Source organism: Trematomus bernacchii, unplaced genomic scaffold, assembly GCF_902827165.1.
Source record: "Trematomus bernacchii unplaced genomic scaffold, fTreBer1.1, whole genome shotgun sequence".
NCBI lineage: Eukaryota > Metazoa > Chordata > Actinopteri > Perciformes > Nototheniidae > Trematomus > Trematomus bernacchii.
In genome coordinates this window covers 3,457,025-3,474,524 of record NW_022987607.1, presented here as the reverse complement: position 1 = coordinate 3,474,524, position 17,500 = coordinate 3,457,025, and the positions used below count along the sequence as shown (strand labels likewise).

The 17,500-nt window shown below is 38.9% G+C and overlaps 1 protein-coding gene across 1 annotated transcript in view; it reads left to right on the top strand.

Annotated features, from left to right (window-relative positions):
* fam135b (family with sequence similarity 135 member B) overlaps positions 1-17,500 on the top strand; it is a 63,971-nt gene that overhangs the window by 2,110 nt on the left and 44,361 nt on the right. Inside the window, exons 2-3 of the mRNA XM_034131181.1 lie at positions 8,275-8,371; positions 15,526-15,605. Of these exons, the coding sequence (XP_033987072.1) occupies positions 8,295-8,371; positions 15,526-15,605 (157 nt within the window). The 5' untranslated portion in view covers positions 8,275-8,294. The remainder of the gene's footprint in view (positions 1-8,274; positions 8,372-15,525; positions 15,606-17,500) is intronic.

Sequence of the window (17,500 nt, the reverse complement as noted above, 5' to 3'; positions counted from 1 at the left end):
CTATCTATCTATCTATCTATCTATCTATCTTTCTTTAAGGAGGTGCTGTAACCCTCCATCACATCCCTTTATCTCATAGTCCTGCTTCTGTTATTGTGTTTCGCAGAGGGAGTTAAATTTAATGAACGGAATAATGCCTGAGATTAATTTCCGGCCCTATCGAGCTGTGCACACATACAGCAGCTCCACACAATGACTCTCAGCGTTAGGATGACACCTACGCCTACATATCCTGCAAAATAAACTCATTCCACATTAAGTCACTGTGAACATGTGGCCTCCCCAAATTGAGATGGGAGACGTCAGTCAGCCTTTCCCAACTGAGCTGACACCAGGAGCAGCTATAGAGGAAGGAGGAGAGTTTACGTTTATCCTTAAAGGGGACCTATCATGCAAAATGCACTTGTGTACGTCTTTTCTACATGAATATGTGTCCCCGGTGTTCCAGGGAACTCACCAAGTGTCAGAAAACACAACCCTCTCTATTTTCCTCCATACCCAAATCTCTAAAAAAGGGGCTGCAACGGATCTGATAAAAACTGATCCAGATTTGAACACTGTCCTGACGTCAGGACGGTGGCGCTACGGCTATTGGGCCAACTCCACCAATCAGGAGGAGACAGCCACGGCCATTGCCGTTCGAAAGCGCTGGAGACGCTGTAGTACATATGCCAGGCCTGTAGGTGGTGCTGTTCTCACAGAATCTGCCCTTGCTAAAACAGAGCTAGAAATGGTCAAATTGAGCAAAATGAGGCATGGCTAAAATGCATGATCTGTTTGGTATTTTGAAAACAGAAACGTATAAATATACCTTATATAGGTATGGCCCTACAATATATCATTTAAATATACCATGATAGGTCCACTTTAAAGTGGACCTATCATGCTGTGACTCATCATTCTGTGAGAACAGCACCATCTACAGGCCTGGCATATGTACTACAGCGTCTCCAGCGCTTTCGAACGGCAATGGCCGTGGCTGTCTCCTCCTGATTGGTGGAGTTGGCCCAATAGCCGTAGCGCCACCGTCCTGACGTCAGGACAGTGTTCAAATCTGGATCAGTTTTTATCAGATCCGTTGCAGCCCCTTTTTTAGAGATTTGGGTATGGAGGAAAATAGAGAGGGTTGTGTTTTCTGACACTTGGTGAGTTCCCTGGAACACCGGGGACACATATTCATGTAGAAAAGACGTACACAAGTGCATTTTGCATGATAGGTCCCCTTTAAGGCAAAGGAAGCACTGCAAAATCAAGCCCTCCAAGAAAACCAGTGTGTGTGTCATTAAATAGTAATAATACAGCAGATGGCTGTTTTGTAATGATTAGCGTTTAATGAATCGCTGCAAGTAGAAAAGGAATCGTTTGGAAAAATGCACAAGCAGCAAATACAGTCTTCAGATTGTGCAGATCTTTCTTGGAGAGAGCAGCGTTGTGCAGCTATGCATATTGACTGGGTTTTTGTGGGAAATAAAACTGGTTAAAAGGGCTGGTTACTGCAGGTTAACTTATCAAATTACATGTATTGATCAATTGATTAGTTGTTTATGGCCACATGATTAGTATGTCTACTTTTGAACATGCTAAGTAGTCTGTCATGCCAGCTACTGCTTGAAAAAACTAGGCACACGGCTCAGAATCAAGCTAATTACAGCATTTATGGAATAGATAACAATTTCAGGTCAATTAAAAGTCCTTGAGATATGAGTCCTTGTTGATTTGTTGCCACCTGAAGTTACCGGTTGTTTCCTTAAGTATGTTTTTCTATAAAAGATTCCAGAAATACAGCAGAAGAGCAGCTGACAAAACCAAAACAAACCACATTGTCGGTTAGCGTAGGTAGGCAATTTGAATAAAGTGTGAGAAATGTGAGCTCTACTACACTTACTGATAGCTACTCTATAGAAAGGGATTACAGAATGTAAACACACTGAAAGGCTACCACTGAAATAATAATCTTGTATTTTCTGCAAGATGTATGTAAATGAAGCATTCATTTCATCAGCTGTTCTATACACCTGTTCCATTAACAAACTGACACTGAATAATTGCCTGTATTTTACGATTGGTTAATTTCCAGGAACCCTCCTAGAAAAGTCTCAGGAAATTATCCAGAAAGAACAGAGATGAAAGGTTAAGTGTTTATTATCCTGATCATCATTATCAACACAGTGTGTCCTTTGTACGAAGATGATTGACAGCTGTAAGCCTTTGAAGCTGTTAGCGGGGGTGTTTTGATCTGTGACTCACCGATTTGATTAAGTTATTGATTAGTTTGTGTGTGCTCTAGTCATACTGAAGATTCTTTTGATGGGAAAGAATGCATGTTAAGTCTCCTGACTGTGTCCCCTTAATAAAGGACATCGTGTTTATTCTTCAACTAAAGGAGTGAGGAGCTCCACTCTGAGGGCAGATACATTGGGCTGCGTACTTAAGATGGACATGGTCTCCTTTGTCCTCTACACTGCTGGCATAGCAAGAGAGCTTCAGGTTTAACTGAAGATTTACTGGCCGTTCTTTCCCTACACTTGGCAGGATTCTTTTAATACATCTTATCAGCGTAAGTGGCGTCCAGGAAACTGCCAAACTGAGAGAACACCCTTTAGGCCCACCCTGTTTTGCACAAATTAAATTCTGGTGTTGGGAGGCGCGACTGGAATAAATTAAATTGTTATGGTAATAAGATGCGACAAATCAAACCTGACCGTGTGCTAAATCAGGACATTTAAAAACATTAAAGGAAGCAAATCCCAGAGGAAAGAAAACGTACCAACACCCTTAGCTAAAGTAAGCTAATCTAGTTCCTTACTCCAGATAACTTAATTCTGACTTTAAATGTAAGAGGCTAACTTGGCATTCAAAGAGTTTGGAGGGTGTTAGGACTTTCTAAAACCAAGTACACCAGAGGAAAAGTGTAAGGAATCGTTTGAACAATGTGTTTATCTATTACAAGATGCTAAAGACATGGAAGCAAGCATGACTTATTCGGCCTTTAAGGTCATCGTTAGCTTACTCTAGTCTGGTTTGTTAAGTTACAGGTTACGATAAACAAGCTGATGATACATTATTTCTTACCATACGTCTAGATATACCATAGCAATACACCCTTAGTTAATTATTAACAGGGTTGAATTTTTAGCTTGATTAGCTAGCTAGCTCCAGGCCCATGTACATGTGTAGGAAGACTAACACATTTGCATTTTAGACTAAAATATACCAAAACACCTAGCTAAAGCGAGTTAATCTAGTTCTCTAATCTAGATACAACCAAAAGATAACAATACAACGAAATACAAATGTACTTTGTAGCATTACTTTTTAATGTCTTTAAGCTAATCGTTAGCTTATACAACAGTAAGTGTTTACATTTACTGTGATGTTATACATTTTCCTGTGTGATGGCCACAGCCCATTAAAACAATTACACTGCGCCCTCACCTTCAGTAGTGATGCTTCAGTTCAGATGCTGTAAAACATGCTAGTGATGGGAATTACGGCTCTTTGAAGGGAGCCGGATCTTATGGCTCCGTTCCTTTCCGAGAGCCGTTCAAATGAGCCATTTTTTTTTTTAAGGGGCGGGGTTAATAGGTTTATCTGCGAAATAATCACCAGGATAATGATTGACTGTATTGCCAGAAATCTACTTTTACTCACAGAAAAATGTATAACTTGCTACATCTCTCAGCCAAACTACTACGCAAGCAGCACGCGTTATGCCATCATCTATACGGCAAATGTGCACTCAGGAAAGCAAGTTCCCGTAAAGGCGAGTGGATTTATGGCAGGCAGTGAACCAACGATAAAAACAACGGCTCTCACCAAGTAGGACTCGGTTCCCTTCGCTCGTACCAAAGAGCCTTTCAAAAGAATCGGATCGTTCACGAACGTAACATCACTAATTAACACCACACATTTGATTAAGATGGCATCTCTTTATGTGCTTGTAATCTGACATTATTTTCAAACGTTTTAGCACAGTTAACACAAGTTTTTGTTCGTATGAATTACTTTCTCTGTCTATGTGTTACCGTGGCTGTTATGGGAGGTTACTTCCTGGTTCAGAAAAAGGAATGGCTGAGCACCGAGGACTCATAAATACTGCAAGCAGCCAATTGGGACAGATTGGGACAAACCACCTGCTTCAATGACAAAGGGGGGATTTGCGTTTTGTCAGTGTCCTTTTTGTATTCTGTTCATCTTAATTTCCCCTTGGTTTCAACTTGGTTTGGCCGAGCCACTATATATGTTCCTTGGTTTGTCATTGTAGCACGTCATTTTGTTGAGTGAAACAGGAAGTGAAATAGAGGGATATGAGGCATGGCTAGAATGGGTGACCTGTTTGGTATTTTGAGCAAAACACTTCATAGACATGTTTTTTATATATTTTTATATATCTGAGACCTATGCTATTGCCTAAAAATAGCATGATAGGTCCACTTTAAACAACTCCTGTGGCCTGTTGCCTTACTGCTTTGTCACTGACACCTTGCATCACTCCTTTAACCAGGTTCTCTTTCAAATGGAGTCTGCTGAAAACATTAAAAAGTCAGTGTTATCAACCATTGAATTGAGCTCTTGCTTAATTAGCTAACTAGCTACAGGCCTCAGTAGGAAGACTGATGGTACTCACAGGATATATGCAAGCTGGAGCAAACTGTAATTGGCAGGAACTTTTCCATTTTAGTGCAAGCAAATTAACTTCAGACAATACCCCAGTGTGTGAGCCCTGGTAAAATAAAACCGTCCTGTTGACATAAATCTTCACTCCTTAAAGGAAAGTGGACTGAAACAGGGTTATGCTTTTAAGCTAGCTAGAGGAATGGTCGTAATGCACAAATGGTGGCCCAGCAACAGTACAGGTGCATCTATCTGAGTCTCAACTTACAGGAACAAAGCCCTTAAAACACACATGCAAGGATCATGTGACATTGACGGGTCATTTGAGACTCTTCACTGTGAACAGTTTAAATGTTTCATCTCCTTTTGTCAGGTGGAAAGTACGTGTTACTGCATTTCACTTACTGTATCTTTGTCTTAAAGGTCACATATTATGCAAAATCCACTTCTCCATGTCTCTTCTACATCAACATGTGTCCCCTCTTCTTCATGTCTCTTCTACATCAACATGTGTCCCCTCTTCTTCATGTCTCTTCTTCATCAACATGTGTCCCCTCTTCTTCATGTCTCTTCTACATCAACATGTGTCCCCTCTTCCTCATGTCTCTTCTTCATCAACATGTGTCCCCTCTTCTTCATGTCTCTTCTACATCAACATGTGTCCCCTCTTCCTCAGTCTCTTCTTCATCAACATGTGTCCCCTCTTCTTCATGTCTCTTCTACATCAACATGTGTCCCCTCTTCTTCATGTCTCTTCTACATCAACATGTGTCCCCTCTTCCTCATGTCTCTTCTACATCAACATGTGTCCCCTCTTCTTCATGTCTCTTCTACATCACCATGTGTCCCCTCTTCTTCATGTCTCTTCTACATCACCATGTGTCCCCTCTTCTTCATGTCTCTTCTACATCAACATGTGTCCCCTCTTCTTCATGTCTCTTCTACATCAACATGTGTCCCCTCTTCTTCATGTCTCTTCTTCATCAACATGTGTCCCCTCTTCTTCATGTCTCTTCTACATCAACATGTGTCCCTTCTTCTTCATGTCTCTTCTTCATCAACATGTGTCCCCTCTTCTTCATGTCTCTTCTACATCAACATGTGTCCCCCTCTTCTTCATGTCTCTTCTACATAAACATGTGTCCCCTCTTCTTCATGTCTCTTCTCATCAACATGTGTCCCCTCTTCTTCATGTCTCTTCTACATCAACATGTGTCCCCTCTTCTTCATGTCTCTTCTACATCAACATGTGTCCCCTCTTCTTCATGTCTCTTCTACATCAACATGTGTCCCCTCTTCTTCATGTCTCTTCTACATCAACATGTGTCCCCTCTTCTTCATGTCTCTTCTTCATCAACATGTGTCCCCTCTTCTTCATGTCTCTTCTACATCAACATGTGTCCCCTCTTCTTCATGTCTCTTCTACATCAACATGTGTCCCCCTCTTCTTCATGTCTCTTCTTCATCAACATGTGTCCCCTCTTCTTCATGTCTCTTCTACATCAACATGTGTCCCCTCTTCTTCATGTCTCTTCTACATCAACATGTGTCCCCTCTTCTTCATGTCTCTTCTTCATCAACATGTGTCCCCTCTTTTTCATGTCTCTTCTTCATCAACATGTGTCCCCTCTTCTTCATGTCTCTTCTACATCAACATGTGTCCCCTCTTCTTCATGTCTCTTCTACATCAACATGTGTCCCCTCTTCTTCATGTCTCTTCTACATCAACATGTGTCCCCTCTTCTTCATGTCTCTTCTTCATCAACATGTGTCCCCTCTGTGTAAAGAGACTCTGAAAGTTTCAGGAACAAAGATTCTCTCTCTTTTTGATCCATTTCTATAAAAACCTGTCTGAAAATGAGCTGATCAGATTTTGGCCACTTGATGATGTCATAACGATGTTTTGTCTTGTGTAACCATTAGCCAATCAGCAACCAAGGTACCCCCCCCACCTTATCACCTGAATCTCCTCCTAGAGCACCATAGAGTTCTTTGTAACCAAATCTCTCTCAGAGGGGCGTGGGGAGGGGCTCCTTATTTTCATCTAAAGTAACAGACAGAGAATCAGCACTTTGGAAACAGGGCTGAAACAGAGGGGATTATGGGTAATGCTGCAATGATCTGTTTGGTGTTTGGAGCCAAACACTTCAGAGACATGTTCTGTATATATCTGAGACCTATAATATATTGATGAAAAACAGTATAATAGGGGACCTTTAAAACACACATGCAAGGATCATGTGACATTGAGGGGTCATTTGAGACGCTTTACTGTGAACACTGTAAATGTTTCATCTCCTTTTGTCAGGTGGAAAGTCAGTTTTTACTGCATTTCATCTTCTTATAAGACCTAATGGTTTGAGTGAATTACAAATTGGAGGGTTCTTGTTCGGATGTGATTTTTATTCACTGAGCTTCAATCACTGCTAATGGAAAACACTGTTTACATGAATTGAATTGAGCCTCAGCGAGCCTCGGATATATTGACCGCAGGTTCTTTTAGACAAATTATTTTTCAATGGTCTGATGCATTTACGCTATTTTAGTTTTTGCCTGCAATTTTCTCAATGAGGTGTTGCAATTACCATTTTAACATGAGCCTGTATTTTTATGTTTTAATGGTCATTTTAGTCAATGCTCAATAAACACTGAGCTGAATACCTAATCAGTTCAACCATCCCAAAACATATTCTCTTAGTGCTATTTATCAATCTAGATTTGTTTAATGTGAGTCTGAGATACCGTTGGATCATCTTGAGTAACCAGTTCAAGAGTTATCGAAAGATACATCACTATTAAATGTGTTTTAATGTGTTTTTTTTGCGCTTTGAGCACCGCAAATTTAGAACCATATTTCTCCGTTATATTCTAGATTGATAAATAGTGAGAGAAACACTTTTATTTGTCGCTTTAAGGGCAAAAGGGCAATGGATGTGTACATTTGAGATATCTTCATGTTTTAGTCTTGGTACACCTATAATAGTTCTGTATGATCACAAAATAGGTTTTGGGTTACACTCAACAAAAAACCTGCATAAAGTTTAAACAGATAGACGAAATCATTGCTTACAAACCATCATTTTTCTTGGGTACAACATGTCCTACAAATCGTGTCTGCCATTTCAAACCTACATAGAGCAAACATTCAAATCAAACAAGATAGGAAGACCTTCGTTTTTTTAGAAATTCATACTCAACAAGTTACAAAAGTCTCTGTAAAAGCTTCTAGAAAATCAAAAGCAGACCTAAACTTTAACTCAGAACGACTGGAACACAGAGAAAGCTTGAGGATACTTCAGGCCTTTGAATGAAAACAATGAATCGAAGGGCGAACATTTACAACGGAGGCTGAACTTAAATCCCCTCAACGCTTATTTGGACATGCAACAAAGAGAGTTTTACCTCTAAAATAATGAAATTATAAGGTTTTGATTATTTCTCCAACATTTATTTGAGCAGTGATCGTGATTTCAATTAATAATATGTGTGTCTTGTACAGTTCTTTCTGCACACTGGACTGAATGAGTCATATCACCTCAGCAAACAGACAATACTAGTTTGAGCTTATTTTAGAAATGTCATCATTTGTGTTATCTTTCACGGTGGATTCTGCTCATTTTATGTCTTATTTACTGTGTTTCCTCTCTTTCTCTTTGGCAGGTGATGAGTGGGATTATATCATGTCTGAAGTACAGGGAACACTGGAGTTTTCTGTCGAGTTGCACAAGTTTCACAATGTGGATCTCTTTCAACGCGGGTAAGCAGAAATCACACTTCCAGAGTCATGAAATTTGTTTATATTTCCTGACTTCACAACCTCGCAACTCAGCAGATTCACAGAGCGTATTAACGTTGAATGCTGACAAAGGATACAAACAGTTTTATTAGTTTGACTTTTTCTCTTCTAAAAAGATGTTTGCAAAAAACTGAACTTAGAGGTCCCCTAGTATACTGTTTTTCATCAATATATTACAGCTCTTAGATATATACAGAACATATCTCTGAAGTGTTTGGCTCCAAACACCAGACAGATCATTGCAGCATTACCCATAATCCCCTCTGTTTCAGCCCTGTTTCAAAAGTGCTGATTCTCTGTCTGTTACTTTAGATGAAACTAAGGAGCCCCTCCCCACGCCCCTCTGAGAGAGATTTGGTTACAAAGAACACAATGGTGCTCTAGGAGGAGATTCAGGTGATAAGGGGGGGGGGGGGGGGGGGTTACCTTGGTTGCTGATTGGCTAATGGTTACACAAGACAAAACATTGTTATGACATCATAAAGTGGCCAAAATCTGATCAGCTCATTTTCAGACAGGTTTTTATATAAATGGATCAAAAAGAGAGAGAATCTTTGTTCCTGAAACTTTCAGAGTCTCTTTCCACAGAGGGGACACATGTTGATGAAGAAGAGACATGAAGAAGAGGGGACACATGTTGATGAAGAAGAGACATGAAGAAGAGGGGACACATGTTGATGTAGAAGAGACATGAAGAAGAGGGGACACATGTTGATGTAGAAGAGACATGAAGAAGAGGGGACACATGTTGATGTAGAAGAGACATGAAGAAGAGGGGACACATGTTGATGTAGAAGAGACATGAAGAAGAGGGGACACATGTTGATGTAGAAGAGACATGAAGAAGAGGGGACACATGTTGATGTAGAAGAGACATGAAGAAGAGGGGACACATGTTGATGTAGAAGAGACATGAAGAAGAGGGGACACATGTTGATGTAGAAGAGACATGAAGAAGAGGGGACACATGTTGATGTAGAAGAGACATGAAGAAGAGGGGACACATGTTGATGTAGAAGAGACATGAAGAAGAGGGGACACATGTTGATGTAGAAGAGACATGAAGAAGAGGGGACACATGTTGATGTAGAAGAGACATGAAGAAGAGGGGACACATGTTGATGTAGAAGAGACATGAGAAGAGGGGACACATGTTGATGTAGAAGAGACATGAAGAAGAGGGGACACATGTTGATGTAGAAGAGACATGAAGAAGAGGGGACACATGTTGATGTAGAAGAGACATGAAGAAGAGGGGACACATGTTGATGTAGAAAGACATGAAGAAGAGGGGACACATGTTGATGTAGAAGAGACATGAAGAAGAGGGGACACATGTTGATGTAGAAGAGACATGAAGAAGAGGGGACACATGTTGATGTAGAAGAGACATGAAGAAGAGGGGACACATGTTGATGTAGAAAAGACATGAAGAAGAGGGGACACATGTTGATGTAGAAAAGACGTGGAAAAGTGGATTTTTGCATAATAGGTGACCTTTAAATGAATGATACCTACCTTAAGTCGCTCAGTACAACGGTTTTGAAACTGACAGCAACTTTATGACAAAGCAGAAAATGACTTTTGCTCCATCTGCTATAACTGGAGGTCATCCTAAAGAGTGAATACTAAAGAGGACATGACAGTTCTTGAAATGATGAAGCCACAGTTTAATGTATCAGGTAAATGATGAACCACACGCGTTGACATACAATTGGCGAACTCCATTGCACAAAAATAAATTAATATGTCTTTCATATGACCTGGATGTTCTCCAGCATGCTGGAAAAAGTACCCATAATCCCCTGAAATGTATGTCAGGACATCACGAGGTCTAATGAAAAGGCAGCTTAAAAAGCAGCATGGGCTGAATGTCATTACCAATCAGAAAACAGATTAACCTTCTTACCCTAAAAGGCAAAATCCAGTGTATTTGGTCAAATTTGAGTTAAGACCAGAATCAGACTATTTCCATGCTTTACCATATAAAGTATTATACCAAAGAAATGTATGATTTTTGTGAAAATAGCATTTGCAATTTGCAGTAACTATCAAATGGCTAGCTTAGCTACAAATGCACCTTCCCTTAGAAACTCACTCATTGATTTTCCCCTATCAAATTGATTGTTATCATTAATTTGTACGAAGTCTTGGCAATCCAGTTTATTATTGCACTTAATTTAATGCGGCAGCAGCTGGTAAAACAAAATGGAGATAAAACAAAACTTGAGCTAAAGTGAAATTGCTAACTAGCTAGCATATTTTAATAGCTGCTCTCTTTGGTTTTGAATCTAGCCAAGTTTGTGCAATGTTACTATATTGAGCTCCCTTTTAATCACATATAATAATAATAATAATAATAACTTAAATGTATATAGCGCCTTTCAGGGGACCCAAGGTCGCTTTACATATTATTATTATACTTAAATATGTACTGAATTGTACCTGTAACTGTTATATTCGTTTTAATAAGAATATCAATACAAGATGAAGGTCGTTCAACCCTTAACTATAGATAATACTAAATATATTGTTCTTTTTTTTACTGTATTGTCTGTGTTTTTATCACACATCCTGCGTCACACTTTACAGCTCTTTTTAAAAATAATGTAGCTCGGTTAAAATAAGAACTAGTGTAAATAAAAGAGCGAAATCCAATTTACTTTTCCAGTCGAGTTGTTCATGATATTTTATGACATTCAATACGCAGCATGTTTTTCCTGCTGATGTGTCTGCTGGAAGATTAAAATATCTCATCTGGCCGGCTGAAATGCTTCATCTAAATGATTCCCCCTCTCCAAATGGGGAGGTCTAAACTCTGAAGCTTTATCATGGTAATCCCTTCAGCTCAGCACACTAATATGTTTGTTATGACGGTTACCAAGTTCAGAAAGCAGCAGAGATCGGATGTGGAAAAAAGTGAGTCCATATCTAAAGATGAATGTAACACATGCACCAAAAGTGAATGCTGAGCACAGAATTATTTATACGAATCAGTTTCGATCAAACCTCTCTAATATAAATGTAGAAATGTCAGTGTGTGTGGACCAGCACATCAGAAGTCTAGGTTGCTCAGGAGAAAATGGATACTGTGCAACAAAGGTGAAAAGACACAAAGCAGACGTTGTTCGGAAAAGGTACAGAAAGCTATAATATTTATTCCCTTTCTTTCAGATAAACATTTGATATACATATATATATTCAGTTACCTTGAATTTGAGAGTATCCTGGTTTTAATTATTTGTACCTATTTATTTTATAACTATTTTGGTATCATTTAGTGTTGTTACTTCTGTTTTAATTATCCCTATTTAATATAAACTAATGGTTTTATTTAAATGTAGTAGCTAAGCTATATATTCTAATTTTGGGAACCAGGACTCTGTATTTGAAATGTTATTTCAGATTCTTAAATAAAATGAAAGAAAACTTATCACATTACTTCTATACACATATAGTTATAACATATTCAACATAGTATCACACAATCAATAATCACTGTGGAAAAATATGTTTTGTTTGGTTTAGGACTCGCTCCACAGAAATGTAATTACTGAAATCAATAAAAAGCTCTCTATCACACTGGGGAACCATACAGCTGTACATTTTGAAGGGCCCAGTTGTAGACTGATTGCATTTCAAAACTGATTAAATCAGCATTTCATTTTTAGACTTTTAGCTCTCACAGTTGGAGGCAAAGTTAGAGTATAAGTACTTAGATCCTCAAATTCAGATCCCAGCTGCATTTTATTAATGTAGACTGTTGGGGGAAATACTGAATGTACTCTTCTAATATCAGAGTAGCACATGATAACAAAGGCCCTACGTAGCTGTGTACATGACAGGATGTATGATTACCTAGAAGAGCATCAGGACTGTTTTCAGAATCAGAATACCTTTATTAGTCCCAGGGAGGGGAAATGTGCGTAGTTACAGCAGGAAAAAGAGCCACAGACAGCTTAATGTTACATATGCTAAATATGTGAGTTATGAGTAAGTTATAATATAATAAAAATAAATAAATAAATAAAATAAAATATGCATTAGGCATATGATAGCTACAGTATGTGACAACGATTAACATGATGACACAGCCCCTAGAGCAGGGGGGTCAAACTCAAATACACAGTGGGCCAACATAAAAAAATGGGTACTAGTGGAGGGCCGGACTGGTTCAATGTTTATTGCAGAACTTATTGAAATGAAGTTATTGCACATATTAAACCTGGAACTAACAAAGCTTAAATGATTGCCTATAAAAACAACATGAAACATTAAATAATCAGTTGCATTCATTTCTTATGGCTCCATCTGCAGCTTTTCCAGAGTCATTTCTTATGATTACATTTCTCCACAGGCCAACAACAGCTTCAACAAAACTATTTCCCTCAAAGAACAAACCAAACATGCTCTGTTGTCGTGAGAGAAAAAGTGCAGAAGGAAACATGTAAACTCAGTGTGCTGCTCTGTGATGCTAGCTCAGATACTTGGCATCTCATCTTGGGTGCAAGGTCATCAATGTTTGGGCTCAGGCTCTGAGCTGAGGAGACCCTCAGGATGGAGTGAAGGTGTGCGTGCAATATACCGGCGGGCCAGATCTAATAGTAATTAGAAATGATCCTGCGGGCCGAAATGAAATCCACCAAGGGCCTGATTTGGCCCCCGGGCCTTGAGTTTGACACATGTGCCCTAGACAGATAGGCATATGACTGTCATGTTTATTGCTTACGCAGGGTTTAGCTAATCTGAACTAAGGCCAGAATACTGCTTTGAATTTGTATTCTTGTATCTTGTGACTGTCACACACTCTCTTGTATATCAGCATGTCAAGGACACTACTCTGGGAACTATTTGTCCCATGCAGCTCTGTGTGTGATGACTACTTCCATTCTTGCAAGGATAATAAATACATGTATCCTGATATTGAAGCTCAAGCCGGTGACGAGTGAAATCTTTCCTAACATAGACGATCATCTCGACCAAGGAGGTTATGTTTTTATTTAGTCTTTTTGTTGTTTTCTAGCACATTTATTGAAACTATAATTGCCAAATTCTCAAGACTGTTGGTGGAAGGATGGGCCGAGGAAATACCCCTTGAATTATGGAGTGGATCCAAATGACTCACTTTGTTTGGCCCATCTAGTTTTATATGAATCTATTGGGCAAACCAAATTGAAACAACAGATACTATTTAAGTAAATTATAGTGTAGCTAATTTAAAATGTACTATTAAGCATGTAAAATTCCCAGAGATGGCAAAAGTACACACGTCCTTTACTCAAGTAGAAGTACAGATACTCGTGTTTAAAAATACTCTGGTGAAAGTAGAAGTACTGACTAAACTTCTTTACTCAAGTCAAAGTAAAGAGGGCTTTGAAATGTACTTCAGTAAAAAGTACCCATAACTAGCAGCTGTTTTAAAGAGTACCTGACCTCCCTTTATATTAATAGAACAATAATGTCATTGTTAGCTAATGAATGTTTCCATGCTGAACAACGGCACCATGACAACGTTTTCATTGGTCCCTCTTCTTTAGAGAAGACCAGGAAATGATGGATACACGGATCGTGTTCAAATCAATAGGCACGCAATGACTCTAAATAATAATGATCACGCCACCAAACACACATTCAAACTAAAGGAACGAACCTGTTCCATAAACATTCGATGTAACAGCTAGAGGAATAGTCTCTGACCAGTTACCCGGTTGACCTTTTTCATTTCATAAACATCCCGTTATGTATTCATCAACCTTCAGAAACCTTTCAGTGCTCTTCTCTGCCGAGCCTCAGCCTTTAGCAGCGCTGCCACTAACACACTGATGTGATGAGTGTGTTCACACACACTTTGCTCCCTCAGATCGCCCGATGTGTCCCCGGAGATGAGATGTGCTTTTATACAAAGCTGCTTTGACTTAGACCGTCAAAGTGACCTTTTCTAAGACATGTTTTCCAGTGCTGCCTATGGTCTGGGATGCCATGTTGAAAATCATTTTTCTACGTCGGCTATCTGTTTATTTTTGTATTTAATCTAAGTATTTTTTAAAACAGTAATCACCACATTTACTGTATCAATACATTCTCATCTTATCTTTAGGTGTTTGGCACTAATGTAGGATGCTTATCTCATAGCATAGTATACTTAACAGATTTTGCATATACTGTAGGTACATTATTATGTGTTTTTCATTATTAATAACACCCTGCAGGTAGAACTTAAATAATTTAGCTGAGCTTGTACATTGATGACTGCTAATGTTTCACAAGACATTGTTGACTTATTGTCAAAGTCAAAAGGACTACTTAGATAAAAGCTTAAATGCTACACTTGTCAACATGTGAACAGGAAACATGTCTTCTTCATTTCACAATAGAGCATTCTTTATATACCAACACCTTTTCTAGACAACAAATACGTTTACAAAGCATGTGTCCTGTTGCAAAACTGGATGCACCACTTTAAATGTTTAACAAGAAAAGCTCATCTGAAACACAGTAAGTAAAGGTTGTGAAGTCAGTATACGTCAGTGGCTCAGTCGCCATTCAATATCATTAGTTTGAATCTTAAAAGCAAGTTAAAAAATGTGTGATTTGAATCTGCTGCAAAATGTTACGGCTTCTTTCTCGGCCGGTGCTAACAACTCAAAAAACAAAGGAATCTTAAAAATAGATGTTTTTCCATTTTCCATCCAGGTCATGTGACTTCAAGAAAAACCTCACAATAGCAATGCGTATAAATAGTCAATTGGATACAGGTGGTTTTTTGTTGAAGACACTATGGTGAACAACAGTATGTTCACTTTACTTACTTTTATGTTTTCTTGACACCCCCAGGCTGTTTGGAAGAACATCAGTCTGAACATTTGTACAGTACCGTTTTATATATCACCAAGGGAGGTTGTGGCTCAGTGGTTAGTGTGCTGATCTTCAGATCACGGGGGCACTGGTTCTAATCCCGCTGCAGTCAAACATCCCGCTGTGTCCTTGGGCAAGACACTTCACCCCAAATTGTTCCTGTGGGGGTTGTCCACAGTACTGAATGTATGTAAGTCGCTTTGGATAAAAGCGTCTAACAAGTATAATGTAATGTAACATGTCCATATGTTCTCCCTCAGGTTCTACCAGATACGAGCAGGACTGAAGGTCTCACCTCGAGTGCCCCACAGGTTGATCGCAACAACGCAAGACAATACAGGTACTGTGAGGACAAGGAATAATATATTTAGACAATGCACATCAATAACAGCTGTTTAAATACAATTAAACAACATAAAATACGTCCAAACTGGTGATTTTCTGAAGCTTTGTGTCAATAAAACGACTGTTGCTGCGAACAAGTTTCTAAAGAGGACTACTAAAGTTCATCATGACAAACATTAGCGGCCTTTAGCTTAGCGCTGGTGACGGGAAGTCATGTGACCGGGATGTAGCTTATTATATAAATCAAATGAATGCTTTCCATCATACAGTATATTTATGAAGTATTAACCATGACTTTCCATCAGTTACATATTAAATAAATGACACCCTGCAGCTCAAATAGTGATTGGTTGATGATATAAGCATCATGTGTCTTTTGTACATTTCCAGAGGACGAACAATGGTATTCTGATTCTGATTATAATGTAAATCACAGCGTGTTGGTCCATTTCCAAAGAGGATTGAGTGTGAGAAAATCTCACTTGAAATCATGACCACAGATTAAGTCTGAATTACACGCTTTGTGTTGTTCATTCTTGTCTTTGAAGTGTGTGTGTGAAAGCAGTAATCTAACACAGTTTTTTGTGTTAAAGTACATGGTAGTGCAGTGAATGCTGTTATTCTGTGTCTCTCCTGGCACCAGTCAGCATCATTTTACAGTCAAATGTGTCAAATGGACATGTTCTACAAGCTTCTGTGGATTGTAGACGTTGCACAGATTCATTCCTTCATGTCTCCGCTGTATTTCTGACATTTATGGATTCAGAAGAACTTCAATAAGAGGCTTTTCTTAAAATAGAGCAGATGACAGAGATGAAGAGAAAAACAAATATATTTGAACATCTGCTTCAATTCAATTTTGTTCCCTAGAATGGATATTAAGCAAAAAATATATAGGGCAAAGAAATGGAATATATTGGTGTGTTTCTGTCAATGTTCCAGCTATCAAAGCTAGGCATCAGAGAATGAGAGTGCTGTCTGTGAATTGTATCTTGATTTAAGGCATTACAGTGACTCACTCTGCCGAAAATTCTTATATCTTCCCAAACCAGATGCTGGCAAGATGATTAAACTTGTTTCAAATGTAAATCACTTTCACTTTTTAAACCCCAGTGTCATCTTCCATTTTTTCCGAGCCGTTTCAAGATAATTGAACATTGTGGGATAAAGAAAACTTTATTCTGTATTCCAGGAGGAAGATTTGTATTCGTCTTATAGAATTAAAACTTCAGAATATGACAAATGAGGCTTGAAGCTGGAGGTTTTGCAGAGCTGTGTAAAACCCGATAAAAGAGCTAATCTTAAAATGCCGTTCTTCAAAGAAAACAACATGAATGTGTGGCTAGGGAATTCAAGCTGAGCTTTTTTCCCCAATTGTAAATGCGGCTTCTTCGAGTCAAAAGGTTTATTTCTTAATTAAATAATAACCAACAGTAAAACATGCAACCAACTATATAAATGTGAATAAAAACAGCACTTTATTTCATGCTCTGTGCCTCCATTAATCCCTAAACTCGATTACTTGAATTTCTAACATAAGATTCCTCGCCGTGTCTTCTTCTGATTTGTATTCATAGGTTGTGACACACTGTCTCTGAACGTAGCCAAGTGTTAACAATCTGGATCTGTGGGAATGCAGAAAGCTGTTTCTCTGGCAATACTGATCGCAGTCATAACGGCTATTTTTAGCATGTCATACACACACATAGAGCACCGTGTGTGTGTGCATGCTTCGATCGAGCTTTTTCTTGCAAAGACCAATTACTGACCAGCTATTGTTGTGAGGACCTTTTGGTTCTAGATTTGATTTGAGGATCAGTTTCAGGTTATGTTAAGGTATTAGGCTTTTAGGCACGTATCTCCTATGGTTTTGTGTGTGTGTGTGTGTGT